General features: G+C 43.3%; 1 protein-coding gene across 1 annotated transcript; it reads left to right on the top strand.

The window, feature by feature from the left end:
- Positions 1–8,425: 8,425 nt before the first annotated feature.
- Positions 8,426–9,134, top strand: LOC135698631 (heterogeneous nuclear ribonucleoprotein L-like). Its single transcript, XM_065218689.1, has 2 exons — positions 8,426–8,795; positions 8,860–9,134. Exons 1-2 carry the CDS (start codon positions 8,426–8,428, stop codon positions 9,132–9,134), a joined length of 645 nt encoding a protein of 214 aa, XP_065074761.1.
- Positions 9,135–15,443: the final 6,309 nt, after the last annotated feature.

Genomic DNA, 15,443 nt, shown 5'->3' with positions numbered 1-15,443 from the left:
GTGGTGATCTGTGAGAATTCAGGTGAAGAGACGGTGATTGGAAAGTGGTCGCTGCTGTGGGTATCCGGAAGTGTTCGCCAGATAAATCTGGGAGCTAGCACCTCCGAACAGATCGAAAGATCTATGGCAGAAAATGAACCGTTTGCTGGATCCACCCGCGTGTGTGATCCGTCATTCAGGATTATCAGAGCTCCGTCAGTGTCTTTTCAGCGATGTAGCGGCCAAGCGCATTCGATGCCGTAGAACCCCAGGTAGGATGGTGTGCATTGAAGTCGCCAAGTAACAACATTGACGCGGGCAGACGCTCCAAGAAATCATTTAGTTCTGTTTGGCACTGTTGCTGGGAATTCGGAGATATTTAGATCGACACTACCGTCATTGGCGTCGGAAGATGGATGCGAACTGCAATGGCTTGAATATCACAATCGATATCGATGCGCTCGAATGGAACCCCTTCACGGATGGCAAGGCCCACTCCTTACTGCCAGTACCGACGACTACTGGTTTGAAGAAGCAGGGTGTAGTTCTGGCCGGCAAAGTCTGGCGCGACCACACGATTATCCACTTTCGTCTCTTGCAGCGCTATAACGGACGGTTCATGCTGGCTGATGAGCAATTTGAGCTCGCTGATGTTGGCACGTAGACCACGTATGTTCCACTGGAGGGCAATACATTTCGTGGGATGACTACTGCTGACTGTTGCTGATGACGAAGATGATGCTGACGGTCTACGCGTTGGACTTGACAAATCGGCTGGATTCCAGGAGGAAACAGAGGGTGCAAGACACTCGTGACTGGTCTCACTCTCGTCCCCCTGGACATCCACTTCCCTCCTGGGAAGGGGGGAGGTTACTTCACGCTCTCCCTCCCCACACCGATTTCGGAATACTGTCTGTTGCAGTAATGCTGACGGTGGAGATGCATCTCGACTTTGCTGTTGACGACGAACTTCAACGGCGGGAAAATTCTCGAACCGTTTACTAGGAATGATAGTGCCGGTGGCACTCACAATGTTGTGGTAGCTAGTGTTGGCTGACGGTGGATTTTCGATTGGCACTACATGTCGACGGTTGATTTCATTGGGTGTATTGGGTGTAAGCGGTAAATATCGAGGTGGTATTATGGTAGGTAGGTAAGTGGTCTGTGACTCTAATGTTTCATAATTGACCGCAGACGGGGATTCTCTATCAACGGGTTGGGGTAAGACGTCCCGAATGGATCCTCCAGCCTGCTGCGCTCTCTCCTGTGAGAGTGAAGGGGGTACTACACTTTCCCTCCCTTCAAGTCGATCGATGTCGTTGTCCGTTTCGCTTGTCCGGTATGTATTGCTGGTCGGTAAACGTTTGGAGGAATGAATCTTATCGAAGATGCTGACTAGGGGGCGTCTCTTCGATCTCATCCTCGTCGACGCTTATCGTTTCCTGGTCGAATGTCGGTGTTTTTCAACGGGCTTCTTCAGCGGTGGGCTTTGTCGGCCGGGTGAGTTGTTGTTGCTCCTGTCGTGCCTTTTTTTCTTCTTGTTGTGTCTAGATTCCGTTGTCGCTGGCGATCTACTTCTGAGATGCATCGACGGTGCGGCTACCTGTGAATCTCCGGATTTTCTCATGAGTTGAGAATGCAGGTTCGATTCGATTGCTTGGCTCGATTGACTTTCGGAAGGATGGATCGGTTTACTCGGCTGGGCCAGAGGGGTTTGTTGAACTTACGGTGTTCTAATCAGTTTAATGTGTCCCATTAATTTGTCAATCTTTTCGTGCTTCTTCTTCATCACTTCAAGAAGTAGAGCAATTTGGGCGTCTTTCTCCTCCATTTTCTTCTCCAGTTCCTCAAATTTTTTCCGGTCGGCAGTCTGCTGGGCTGCAGCTGCGGCGTAACTTCCTGTCCCTGTTTCGACTCGCTTGCGTGCTTCAGGGTACGTCAGATTATGATCCACTTTTAGACGGATCACTTCCACTTCCTTCTTATAAACCGGGCATTGACGGTTGTTCGGACGATGAGGTCCATCACAATTGATGCAGTGGGCAGCTGCTGCACACTGTTCATCCTCCGCCAGTTCATGATCGGCAGAACAGTTAAGGCAGCGTTTCGGACCAGGACATCGGACACGGGGATGACCGTATCGGACGCACCAATAGCACAAGAGAGGATTAGGGTAGTACGGACGGGTAGCGACACGAAGGACACCAATTTTTACATGCGACGGGAAGTTGCTCCTGTTAAACGTAAGGATCAGGGCTGACGTGTTGACTGGCTTATCGTGCTCTTTGCAAGTGATTCGCTGGACTCGAATGACCCCCTGGCTAATGAGACCAAGTAGGACATCCTTCTCCTCCATGCGGATCGCCTCAAAGCACGAAATAACACAACGGCTCACATTCAAGTTGGGATGCAGCTGAACAACGACCTCAGTACCATCCAAAAGAGTGGACAACTTTAGCAGCTTATTGACCTGGACTTGATTCCTAACTCTGAGCGTGTATCGAGTTCCTTGAGCTTCTGTCGATGCTCCTTCAATTGACCCGCCTGCAGCATCTTCTACCGACTTTCCAACAATGAAAGGATCCGACTTTAATGGTTTTTCTGCATCCTTACTGGTTAACAGAAGGTATGACAGTGCACCAAATTCACGCGTTGAATTTCCTAACCTTGGCCATTGTTCCCTTGACCCTCCAGGGTCGCCGCTACTAGCGGCCGTCATTACCGCCTTACCCTACTCTACCACTTTCTCGCGCTTACACACGGCGGACGTTGGAAAAAGGTAAAAAGTAACAACGGTCACTTCCCTTTTCAGTGAAATTCCAGAAAAATTCCATACGAATTGCACACAAGTAAATGAAAATTACTTTGACCCGCTTTACCTACTTTTGGGTTCCTGCACTATAGTGCCGAGATGAGTGAAAAGAACTTATTTTTTGGTACTTTTTTCTAACCGTGTAGAAGGCTGGTTCAAACTTGGATTTGTTGATTGATAAATTTTGATGGTCAAGTTGTGAACCCACCACAGCATGCTTTTGGCTCTACTGTATATGAATGATCAAATCTAGACTAACATTTAAAAGGGGCGGAAATGTCAAAATGTAAAAAAAAAAACATATTTTGCCACAAATAGAGAGAACAGTTAACAAACTACTCGATTAACACGAAAAAGCATAAGAAAATATCATTTCAAATCATCAAAAACGTTTCCTTTAATATGGCGTATTTCCAATTTTCAACTCTAGCTGTGTTTAAGATTTATCTTTTAAAAATATAATGTTTGCAAAACTGTTGAGGAGTGACATCTTCGTCCCCTTTAAACTACAACCCTGACGTCCACTGGATATAACTGCGACCGCTTCCTATTGTTCTGCCATGTCTACCTACAATGAGAGTAGCCGATACGGAGTGAGATGCCAGGCTGTATGGGAGATTGTAGGAGTCACTGCGTATTCTAAACGCAGTGGTGAATATGCTCGTGGGAGTTGAGGCAGTAGTAAGAGAGAGATCTCATTCTCCCTGTTCCAACGGATGGCCCCGAACTTCATCGATCGTCGGTCTGTGGATGACCAGTGGTATTTTAGGAGCAAATAGTCAGTTAGCATTGTCCGATCGTTAGCACCGGTCAAGAGCCACGCATGGCTAGTTTTTATCGTTTAGATTAAGTGTCTATTGTTAGTTTAAGACAATAAATGTAGTTTGTGTAGTTAGGGTTTTTTGGTTAAATAGAGTGTTTTAATTAAGCCGCGAGTGTAGTGATTTTACGGCGAAAGAATTCCCCACCAAAAACCTATCGATTACTACCATTAACCCATTCGAAGAGACCGAGTGTTGAGGATCCACCCAGTCGAAGGAGCCAATTATCCAGTTCCCCAACATAAACTTTTAAATTTTTTTGGCGACTGGACGACGTGAAGATTTATTTGATCATACTACAGCTCCTACTGTTACTAAAAGTACGCTTAAAAGTTGAGTTTGTATATTATATTTAATAGTTTTTCAATCGAGCAGAACTTTTGACAATACTTACCTCATCCCATGCCTCTTCCATTTTAAAAACGGCACCAAACTTGGTACATCTCAATAAACTTTTATAACGTGCCGTGAGCCTTAACGTGCCTTACAGAATGTCATATTGTGTTTCGGCACCGTGTGCAGAGTTGATTCCCCCTTGATTTGGCTTCAGATTATCAGCTTTAATACTATGCTGTAGCTGTCAGTTTCGTCGAATAATTTTTCCTGAAACGGCAATAGCATTTTGTCTTTAGCATTGATTTCTTTACGTGTTTGAATTCACTGATTGTGAGCATTCGATGCCTGTACCATTTTTGCATTAGTATAGTATGATTGTGTGACAAGTACAATCATATTATATGTCCAGGGAAGTCGGGAAATTTTCGTGCCTTTACCGACTTAGCTAAGGGAAGCCCGTTAACAAATCATTCCAAAATTTTGAACAAATGTCTCGTTGCATTTTTCGTTACCGATAATACTTGTACTAGTAAGTACAATTGCACCTCTGATAAAACAAGACCTCTCAAACACGAGCCCATACCACAATTGACCCTCATTGAAGCGTAACATTTCGGCTTCGTTGCATTGTCTGCCTATTTCGTGCACACCCTTACAGAGGCTAAAAGGGAAACATGCGTTTAATTTGATTCGGAAAGAGAGCATCGAATCCCTCATCTCGACCCGATCGAACTTCCTTCATTGCTCCAATCCATCGATACCCTGAGCGGTGATAATGATATGTAGATTAATAAGTATAAATTTTGTTTTATCTACTGCGACTAATCGGAAAATTGTAATTTATCGCTTTCGGGATCCCATCAACATCATTTGTGATTCGTGTGATTGACACGCTTTTTGGTCGCATCGCCGGGCAGCGTTCGATTGATGGGTAGCATATTCCCGGTTCCCAAATTTTTGACATGTTAATTTCCAAATGACTGCACGCTTCTTTGTCAGGTGGCCTCGGTGCCTCCGAAAAATAAAAGTCGAACAGATGTTCCACACGGTTGCCTGACGAAAGATATTTTGCATTTCCGCGCACGTCATTGACATAATTTCGATTTCGATTGCAGTGGATTTATTTAGATGCACGCACATGTGTTCCGGGCTTTTCCCGGGTATCTGTCATCGTAAATAATTGGACCGTGACTCGGCGGATCTCCGGCAGGACAATCTAATCCTCCCAGCAGCAGAAGCAAGTGTGTAAATAGTCCGACTGACTGCGGCTCCGGGAGTCAATTCGGTAAAGTACTCGGAATTAACCTCCCCCCGAAGGCTTTGGGCGTTTTTGCTGTTGCTTCTTATGTCGGCGAGAGGATATCGCAAGTGCCGGTCAGGCAGCGGCGAAAGGTGACGTGGCATATTTGGACATAAATCACCCTCCCGGTTCCGGAGTCCTGCAGAGTGCGTAGATGATTATTCATGATCAGGATGAGGATACCTACATTTTGGCTGGCGAAAATAAAAATACTCTTTTTGTGTGAGGGAGCGTCGTTTTGGGCATAAATCATACCGGCAGGGGGAGATATATTGTCACGGAAAGCGGCTAGGCCATTCGAGTGGCCAGCATAATCCATTTATAATCGACGCAAATTTCCATCCGAACTAAGGATGTGTGCAGGATCAGTAGGAATCTGAGCAAAAATATGTGCTGTTTTCTTTGACAGAAAATTGATTTATCGGGATCGGAAAAAAAGTTTGAATGGTTGGAAGGGATTAGGATAGACTAATTTGTTTATTGGAGACTTAATAATCATAGTGTTCAATGGAGCGTACTGCTTTGCTAAATATACATAGAACAAAGTTTTGACTGTGTGTTACATAGGGGCCTCAGATAGAAATTTTCTCGACTTCCCTTAGCATAGAGTACCTACCTGCTTACCACACAATATACAAATCCAAGCATGCTTAATAATCCAGGCCTCAGTCGTTCGGTAAATTTTGAACTACAGTTTGAAAATCAGTGAAAACCCTAATAATAATTTGTAAATTTGCTCGGAACTTGTACAGACTTTGTTCAGTTTACCCAATTTATTTATAAAAAATAAATCTCATGTGTAACGGTCATTTTACCGGCTTGTTCTGCTGTTCAAAAACCCGGTAAAATTCTACAGAGTTCGGTGACCTGAACTAGGTGTGTGTAAAGCTCGATTCAAAGTAAATATGGACGCACGGATTAATACACCACCGCACCACTGGTGGTTGGAACATAAAACGTTTGACAGGCATTTGTTGATGTTTCATTGAAAAAAAAAATTGTGAAAAGTTTTTTTCGATTGATCGACGCATGCCGAAATTACGGATCATGGAACTTGAGAAAAGAAAATTAATTGTGCACAAACATCTAGAGAACCCTTCGTGGTCTGCTTCAAAAATAGCAACAGTGTTGAAATACCCAAATTCAACGGTGAGTCTTGTAATCAAACGTTACAAGGATATTCTGAGTGTGGATAGAGCACAGCGCATCTTTCAGAAAAGTGGCACTAGGGACAAAGAGCTGAGGAGAAAGGTGTTGAGGTACGGGAAAAGCAACCCAAGTGTCTCCATACCTGATTTGGCAAAGAAATACGATTCCAACTATTCCACCATGCGTAACATCCTTTCAAGAGAAGGATAATAGTCTTTTTGTACCAGTAAACATCCGAATCGCTCCCTAAAACAAAATTTAGTGGCCAAAAAGCGAGCATGATTACTATGCGAACGAGTTTTGACGAACTTTGATGGCTGTATTTTAATGGATGACGAAACATATGTCAAAATGGATTACAAAGAAATCCCTGGACGAAAATTTTACCTGGCAACTAGTCGTGGGGATGTCCCTTCCAGGTATAAATTTGTTTTTGCTGATAAGTTTGCTCGGAAACTAATGATTTGTGGCCTTAAAACCAAGGTTTTCATCAAATCTCACACAATGACGTCGAAGATTTACATTAAAGAGTGTCTGAAAAAGCGGATTTTACCCTTCATTTGGCAACACAAGACCAACGTTATGTTTTGGCCGGATCTAGCCAGCTGCCACTACTTTAATGAGGTACTAGAATGGTATGATGCAAACAATGTTAATTTCGTCGCCAAAGAGATTAATCCTCCGAATTGTCCTGAGTTCAGACCGATCGAAAAATATTGGGCAATTGTCAAGCGAAAACTTCGAGGATGCGGTAAAAAAGTGATAAATGCACAACAAATGCGTTTAAAGTGGAATAATTTCGCCAGATCATGATGGCATCGATCACAAGTAAAGTGCGACAGTTCGTTCGAAACGGTGAAATGTAATAACTTGTTATATATCGTTTGAAAGCTGAATAAATACCTTTTTTTTTGATGTTTTGATCAACCGTGCATATTGTTTAATTCTTGAGTTATGATCATTTGAAAGCGTCCAAATTTTCTTTGAATCGGGCTTTATGGCACAGAAACAACAGAAGCGTGAAACGCTTTTGTTACGTATTTCATTACTTTACGTGATCTATAACATGTACATGCAAACCAAAAGTTTATTACAATGAATGTTAGTTCCTTTTCCTCCTCTCTGTTCAGGAAAACCGCAGCGAATGGCAGAAGTTGACATCGTCTGCAAGATGCAATTATTTTTTATATTTTTTTTTATTGTTATGTATAACACGAGGGGTGGTCATTCTACACACTTATTTTGCGCCAACTTTTTTCTCAGTGTGCCACAGCTGTGCTGACAGTACCGAGAAGTCATTGAACTGACTTTTGTTTGCTTGTGAATAATGCCTTTTTTTGCAACCCGGTTTTTTAACAGCTCTTGTTTATGTTTTGTTTTTCAATGTTTACAAAAACGACACGGACTCCAGTTGGGACTACACATTGGAAGCAGCCATCTCCAAGGATGCCTGCAACGGACGAGCCTCATTGCTACACGATCCAACCATCAACAATCAATACGAAACTAACGATTTTAAATTGGCTCACTACTTGACTAGCCTATTGGTCCCAAGCAAACGATTAACGTACCCCATTCTAGTCGAAATTCTACTACTACGCAATGTTTGTTTTGATTCGCTATGAAAGTTTGACAGATAACATGAGGGGTTATTAGTTTTTCCTATGTTTCGAGGGTTGAATCGATTAGCTTGGGACCGAAGATAGTACCAGAGCTGAGCCAAAAAGTTGAGCACGTTATTTCGGGACCTTCTAGTCTTAGAGTTACCTCTATGCTACCATCTTCAGCGGAAAGCCGACCCCGTACAACGACCGTCAATTTTTAGTCAACCCTGGTCCTAAACCAGCCCTTCTGGGAGCCGGCGGAAAAACGGATTTGCATCGAATTTTTCACCGCCCGAGTTTCATCCGTCGGAAAACTAGAAACCAACATCTGCCGGAACACACGTCGGACTGATAAAGGACGCACCGCCGACCCGAAATGGACCAACCAACTTTAAATATTCAACCAGCACAGCAACAGGGCGCAATGATGATGGTCTACAGACTCGAAAACAACACAGCCAACACCGATAAGCTATTCAATCTGTACGAAAATGTCAGGATAAAGTTTCTGAAGAGTAAAGAGGGTACCGCTATGGTCCAGATGGGAGACGCCATCGCAGTCGAACCAGTCGAACAAGTCAAAGCAGAACTAGAGGCCACCAACCTCTACGCCCTGCCGGACAATTCGATCAGCTTCAAGGACTACAGCGCCTCCAAAAACAATCGCGTCCTTTCGTTGACTCAGGCCAGCAAAAATCGCTTTGTGCCACCGAGCAAGATTCTCCTCTGCTTCAATATCCCACCCGAATCTGCTGCTGACTGCATTCGCCACCAAGGACTGTCACCCGTCGCAAGTGTGAATGTTCCCGCTGAAATCGGAACGTTCCTCCTTCGGATTGGTCGAGTTCTCAAGCGTAGCCCTGGTGGTGAACGCCATCATGTGCAACCACAGCGCAATCGATCATAAAGGCACACGATTCCCGTTCATTATGAAGCTGTGTTTCTCCTCCTCCAAGACGATAAACGGTGCGTGGAGCAACGAGAACATCGAAAACATGGGCATGGGCATGGCACCAGCACCTGGCAACACAATGTCGGCAGCGGCCGCGACAACCGCGACACCGTCCGGTGGAGTGACGCCCATTTCGGTGCCGGGCGGTTGTCTCAAATCCGAACACGATGAACCAATGTAAGATGGAGTCCATGTCCTTAGAAAGAAAGCTAAAGCAACTACGTAACTCGTTTGTCAGCTCTCACCCCACTATCAACGATCATCATCGTCATTTTCTGCACCATCCAAGACCACACATACACCCCCCTCCTATGTAATGGCCTTTCCAACTCGATTCGAGACTACACGGCGAAAGATCGATCTTGATAACATCCACTTATTGAAGGGAGAAAACATTGAAACAATATCAAAGCTGAATTTAAGGCACAGTCCAACGTCCGTCAAGACATAAACTAAATAGTGAATTGCTAGAGCCACGGCTACACGAAGTAGCAATACTGCTTCCACGGCTGCGGATGCTTCCTGCTGCTGCTGGTCCGTCTACTCAAAAATTCGTCAAAATAATGTTTTAGGAGACGGACCAGGAGCAGCAGCATTAGAAGCAGCCGCAGCCGTGGGAGCTGCATCGCTAGTTCGTGTAGCCGTGGCTGGAAACCTCGGTCCGGTCACGATACCGCTGTCAGCTGTTCTTCGGACAGGCATCAGGATGGGCGCTGACCATTCGATTTTGGAGAATCAATGGCGAGACTTGGTGCAGATTCACGGTTGTGTTTTGAAACAAATTGATTATATTGTGGCAACATCAATAACACATTTTGACACCTGCACACTGCGCTGGCGCCTCGGCAAACGCAGAAAAAGTCCAGTGTTGCCAGTAGCTTTAAAGATCATAAAAATTGTAACCATGGGTGCCAAACCGTGCCAATGACTGTGTCCAAGCTTGTTTTTGGCACACTATGCGGAGTGTACAGCTCCTTGGTTCCAATAAACTTTTACAACACGACGTATAAAAAACATGAACTTCATTTTGAAACGTATTCATATCATCATCATTTCTTATCTCTAAAAATAGTTTCATGTCATCAGCATAAATAAGCACTCTGAGATTTTTAAAAATAAAAGAGATATCGTTAACGTACAAAATGAAAAGAAGAGGTCCCAAGTGCGAGCCCTGTGGAACTCCTGACGTGACTTGAATTGGGTAAGATTTTTTCTCGCTGAATCTTACAATTTGCTGACGGTCCGTTAAATATGACTTAATCCAGATGAGGAGTTTCATCTCAATTCCCAATTTTTTTTTTCTTATTTAAAAGTCTATCCAACGCTTTACTGAAGTCAGTGTAAAGAGTTTCTATTTGGTTTCCCTTGTCCATTGCAGTTAAAGACTTTTTCACATGACTTTTACTTTTCATTCGATTTACGCGCAAAATAATAATTGAGCGCATCGTAATATTTTGCACATTTCCTGGTGCCATTAATTAACCAACTAATGTAAATTAATCAATAAATTTAGAATATTGTTTTTGATTCCAAAAACTAGTTGAATTTGAGAAGAACACGAAACATAAAGGTGATTGCATTTCTGTTCGATTGCAATACTCTCAAATTTAATCTATTTTTTTTTCCTAGGATTTGTTTTTCGTCGATCTTGTTTTCCGTGCTGAGCACCAATGCTACCGACCAGCTACCGATGCCAGGAAGGCAGCTCCCACACCTGGACCCTACCTACCGACCCATCAACTCATGAACCGGGGACCAACGGCTTTACTTCCATTCCGAAGGAAGGCGTGATCAGAGATGTTTTGCCTCAGAACATCCCGGCGGCACTGACTGGGATTGAAACCAGGCCTACTGGGGTGAGAGGCAATCACGCTTACCACTACACCACCGGCGCCGCTAAAAAATTTAATTTAGTAAGAATAAGAAATCATCGGAAAAATCTAATAGGAATGTTCGATTGGCTCAGATTTTGATAGTTTATTTGGCTCAAAACATTATCCCCGCGCATCTCTCCCTCTGAGTATTTCTAAGGCTCTGAACCATTTGGTGGATTATTTTAACTCGAGAGCCACATGTGAAAAGGACATACAAACTTTTTGTAAACAAACCTAATTAGGCCCTTTTCTCGCCAACCGAGGGTCGCCCACGCAAACCAACAACATCATCGGGAAGGGGAAAGTTCCTTTACCCGGTGATGTTGATGGGTTGCGTTGGTGTCATATGGGTGGCGAGAAAAGGGAATAAGAAGCTTTGTTTACAAAAAGCTTCTATGCCCTTTTCACATGTTGTTCTTGAACTTCGTTATCTTTTAACCCTGCTATTCGAGCGTGGTTACTTCTGACAGACAAGAAGTTAAATTTTGACAACCTTGGCTGAGTTCTTGTCAAAAACTGGTCGATCAACACCACAAGGATTTTCGAACATATAAAATAACTTTCGAAATGTCACTCGTGGTTAAAGAGTTAAATTCAACTCGTCAAATGGTTCATAGCCTAAGGAAAACCAGCTCCTGTTATTTCGTAAATGGATTAGTATCCGGCACAAGGGGTAGGTCACTCTGCACTCCAATCTTGGGTCAACATTTTTCTCAGTGTGCCGCAAATTTACCTCTGTGTGCCACTGATGTGGTGATTGTGCCGGCATAGAGCAAGCTGTGATTTTTTAACATACGTATTGTATGGTATATTTGGCAACCCGGTATTTCTGACAGCTTGACTGTTTAGGTTTTCAATCGCAACGGCCCCGAAAATGTCGAATATCGTGCTCGATAAGGATTCCTTCTACCGACGAATAAAACGCCTCTACGCCAGCTGGAAGGAACCAGAGTTTTCCCATGATGATTCGCTGCAGAAGGTGGATTGCATTCTGATGGCGATCGGCGTAGACGAGGAAACCATCTTCAACAAATCAACCTCGATGAAGACTTCGCTGCTGGAATACAAGCTGACCGATACAATTACAGTGCTGGGCGAAAAGTCAATATTTTTCCTGACCAGCACGAAGAATGTCGATTTCCTGAAGTAGATCGAGAAGGACGATGAGGAGGTCGTCGGTGAAGCTATTGGTTCTGCAAAAGAACGACAAAGACAAGGCCAATTTTGAAAAGCTGATGGAGGCGATTAAGGGATCCAAGGATGGCAAAACTTTGGGCGTCTTCTCCAAGGAAAACTTCTCGGATGAATTCTGTGAATCGTGGCGAGCCTTCATCAATAACAAGAGCTTCGACACGGTGGACATCAGCGTCCCAATCGCGTACATTATGTGCTCCAAGGAGGACTCCGAGGTTATCACCATCAGACGGTAGAAGTATTCAACAAGTACCTCAAGGATCACATCATGGAGATTATAGATGCTGATAAGAAAGTAAAACATGCCAAACTGTCGGAGGCCATCGAGCAGGCTCTGACGGGCAAAAGGTACGTCTCCGGTGTGGATACCAACTAGTTGGACTTGTGCTACCTGGCGATTATCCAGACGGGTGGCAATTACAGCTTGAAGTTCAGTGCATTCAGCGACAAGTACTATCTGCACTTTGGATCGATCATCTGTGCTCTGGGTGCGCGTTACAAGTCCTACTACTCCAAACTCGTCCGAACGTTGCTGATCAATCCGACGGAAACGATTGATAAGCAATACACCTTTCTGCTCAATCTGGAAGAGAAACTGCTGAAAGTGATGGTTCCGGGCAAGAAGCTCTCGAGGGCTTTCGACGTTGGAATGGTTTGTACCAAGAAGAAGGATCCCAAGCTAAGACGTTCGGTTTTACCATCGGGTTGGAGAATTCGATCGTAGTACATCAACAAGTGAAAATCGGTTTAAAAAGTAAGTTAATTAGGTTGAGTTGAAACAATAACATTTCCGTGTGATTTTGCCGTGAAAATTAGTTCGGTATTGTTCAAATGAATTTGGTTTGGTAGACGACCAATTGACCGACTACTTTTCGCGGCACAATCACACGGAATTTGTATTGCTTCCACTCAACCTAATTAACTTTTATTTTTGTTACAAAAATCGTATAAAATGACACATTACCGAAAAAATAAACAAATCTTTTACTTAATTCTAATTGAAACCGAAATTTCACTTCAAATTTACAAACGTCGAATCGGTGAAAGGGTCACCGTTTTTACCCTTCACCGCCATCGAAGCATATCCATCGTTGCCCTAGTAGTTGGATCAGGAGTTCTTGATTAGGCAGTAATCTTCTCCTTTGAGTTTTCCGTATCCAACCGCCACCACTGCATGACCCAATCCATCCAAATTGTTCTTGTATTCCGGATCGCAGTACATTCGATTTGCGTACTAGCTGAAAGACTTGTGACCGGCATCGATAGCAATTGACAGCCCTAGAAAGCCAACATTTCTAATTTAAATGTAAACCGAGAAGTGCATTGCTAGTCTGAGTTCCTTTAGTATATTCAATTAGAGTATGTTTCTGAACCACACAGTCAAACAGCACGTAATGTTATGAACAACTTCAATGACAGCTGTCAAGCAGTGCTGCCATTTTATTCAATGAACAATCCAATGCCTACGAGATTGTGCCGAAGGTGTGCTGAAGGATGTGCCGAATCTACTTTCGGCACACTGTGCTGAGTGACTTACCACTTGATCCGGCAGCACTATGACCAACAATCAATATGTAACTAACGATTTTAAATTGGCTCCCTACTTGACTAGCCTATTGGTCCCAAGCAAACGATTAACGTACCCCATTCTAGTCGAAATTCTAGTACTACGTAATGTTTGTTTTGATTCGCGATAAAAATTTGACAGATAAAATGAGGGGTTATTGGATTTTCCTATGTTTCGAGGGGTGAATCAATTTGCTTGGGACCGAAGAGAGTACCAGAGCTGAGTCAAAAAAGTTGAGCACGTTATTTCGGGACCTTCTAGTCTTAGAGTTACTATGACTGTTGACTCGCTTCTCTTCGACGAGGTTGATTCTTACGATGGGACGTCGAAGGTTTGCTCAAGGTAGCCAAACATTTTCAATAAACACACAACGGGAAAACGATCGTCACGTACGCTCACGCATACTGTCACGATCTTATATGTGGTTCTAAAATATTAATTTTGTTAAATCTAAAATACAAAATTTTGTAAAATATAAAAAAATATAATAATTTACTTGTAGCTTCTAGAAATGGTTTTTGTTTAACTGCAGAAGGATATAAATAGTCGGGAGTGCGCCGTCGTTGGAGTAGTCATCATAACTGACCAAGCCCCAAGCGATGGTCTGTTTTCTCGGCAGCAACCATTGTGTGGTCCTCGTCATTGTTCTTCATCAGCAGTTCTTTCGGTCGATTCGTCGTCAACTTTGGAAAGCAACCGTTTGTGATGAGTGTGTAAGTGCTGACCACGTTTTGTGTCCATTGCTGCAATGGAAGCGCTCTGACCTTCGTTGGCGTAACTGCCATACAATGAAACCACTGGAAGCGGCTCCAGTTCTGATGGAGGACAATAAACACTTTATCTTCCGCTATCCAAAAAGCCGGATAGCGGAAGATAAAGTGTTTATTGTGTAGTACCTTTTGACTATAATTTTAAGATATATTGTATAGTGACCAAGAATCCTCAGCTCTGTAAAGTTAATTCATTTGTGCCTTATCAAATAAATCAATAAACAACTATTTATGACACTTAACTTTACATCACTTAACAACTGATTAATCTTATCTAGACTTTACTGAAGGAGTTCAAGAAACATATTCTAGTCATCATTTTCTGTATATTCAAGATATTTGCATCAATAAACATTTTTCAATTTTGGACCCCGTCCCACCCCGTCTTACGGTACTCTCCGATTCTAGTGATGCAATTAAAACCAGAACAACCAACTGTTGAAAGGCAATCTACCTACAACATATTAAGTTCATTTGATATTGTCGAGTGGTTTGATTGGTAAACAAATTGCTCCCAAACCGCACTATTTTGCGGTTTGTTTGATGAGCACTCACACTTCCGTCATTCTTTTGCTACCTTATCAGGGCAATGTGCGTGCTCACGTGCGTGTCACGCATAATTCACCCATCCCAACTTTCTGCGGAACACACATACATACACCTATCGCATCTTAATGATAATCCATTTTATGATGTTGCTGCTGATGTTGAGCGGAGATTGTTTGCAGAACTGTCAGCAAGTATAGTAATTTTTTTTTCGTGGTTGACCAATAATTGCTGATTAATGAGCTCGGTCACGTTTTGTTTGCTTTAAGGCTACATTACTGCAGGCGTGTCTTAAAGTGATTGCAAAATCTCCAGCGTCCAGTTTTCGTCCTTCCACTTCGATAAGGTGCCGAATTGAATGTGAAATTTTAAGGAACACTTATGAATTATTGATGTGGGCAAGACGTACGATGTGTGTCTCAGGGGGACGATCCAAGAAGTGATAGATCTTCGGACTGTCCAATTTGGAATTTCCCAGATAATCCTTCAACAATCCCTTTGCCAGCAGCGTGGGTGTTCATAGTGGATCGAAACCGATT

This window comes from Ochlerotatus camptorhynchus, unplaced genomic scaffold (genome assembly GCF_037179485.1).
Source record: "Ochlerotatus camptorhynchus isolate MF236.1 unplaced genomic scaffold, CSIRO-AGI_Acam_v1.1 ptg000092l, whole genome shotgun sequence".
Classification (NCBI taxonomy): Eukaryota; Metazoa; Arthropoda; class Insecta; order Diptera; family Culicidae; genus Ochlerotatus; species Ochlerotatus camptorhynchus.
The sequence above is the reverse complement of the archived record's forward strand: the minus strand, read 5'-3'. Positions and strand labels throughout refer to the sequence as shown.

Coding starts and splice junctions, on each gene's coding strand:
- LOC135698631 (XM_065218689.1), top strand. CDS start 8,426: ATGATGATGGTCTACAGACTCGAAAACAACACAGCCAACACCGATAAG. Junction 8,796..8,859: donor AGGACTGTCACCCGTCGCAA/GTGTGAATGTTC, acceptor TCTCAAGCGTAG/CCCTGGTGGTGAACGCCATC.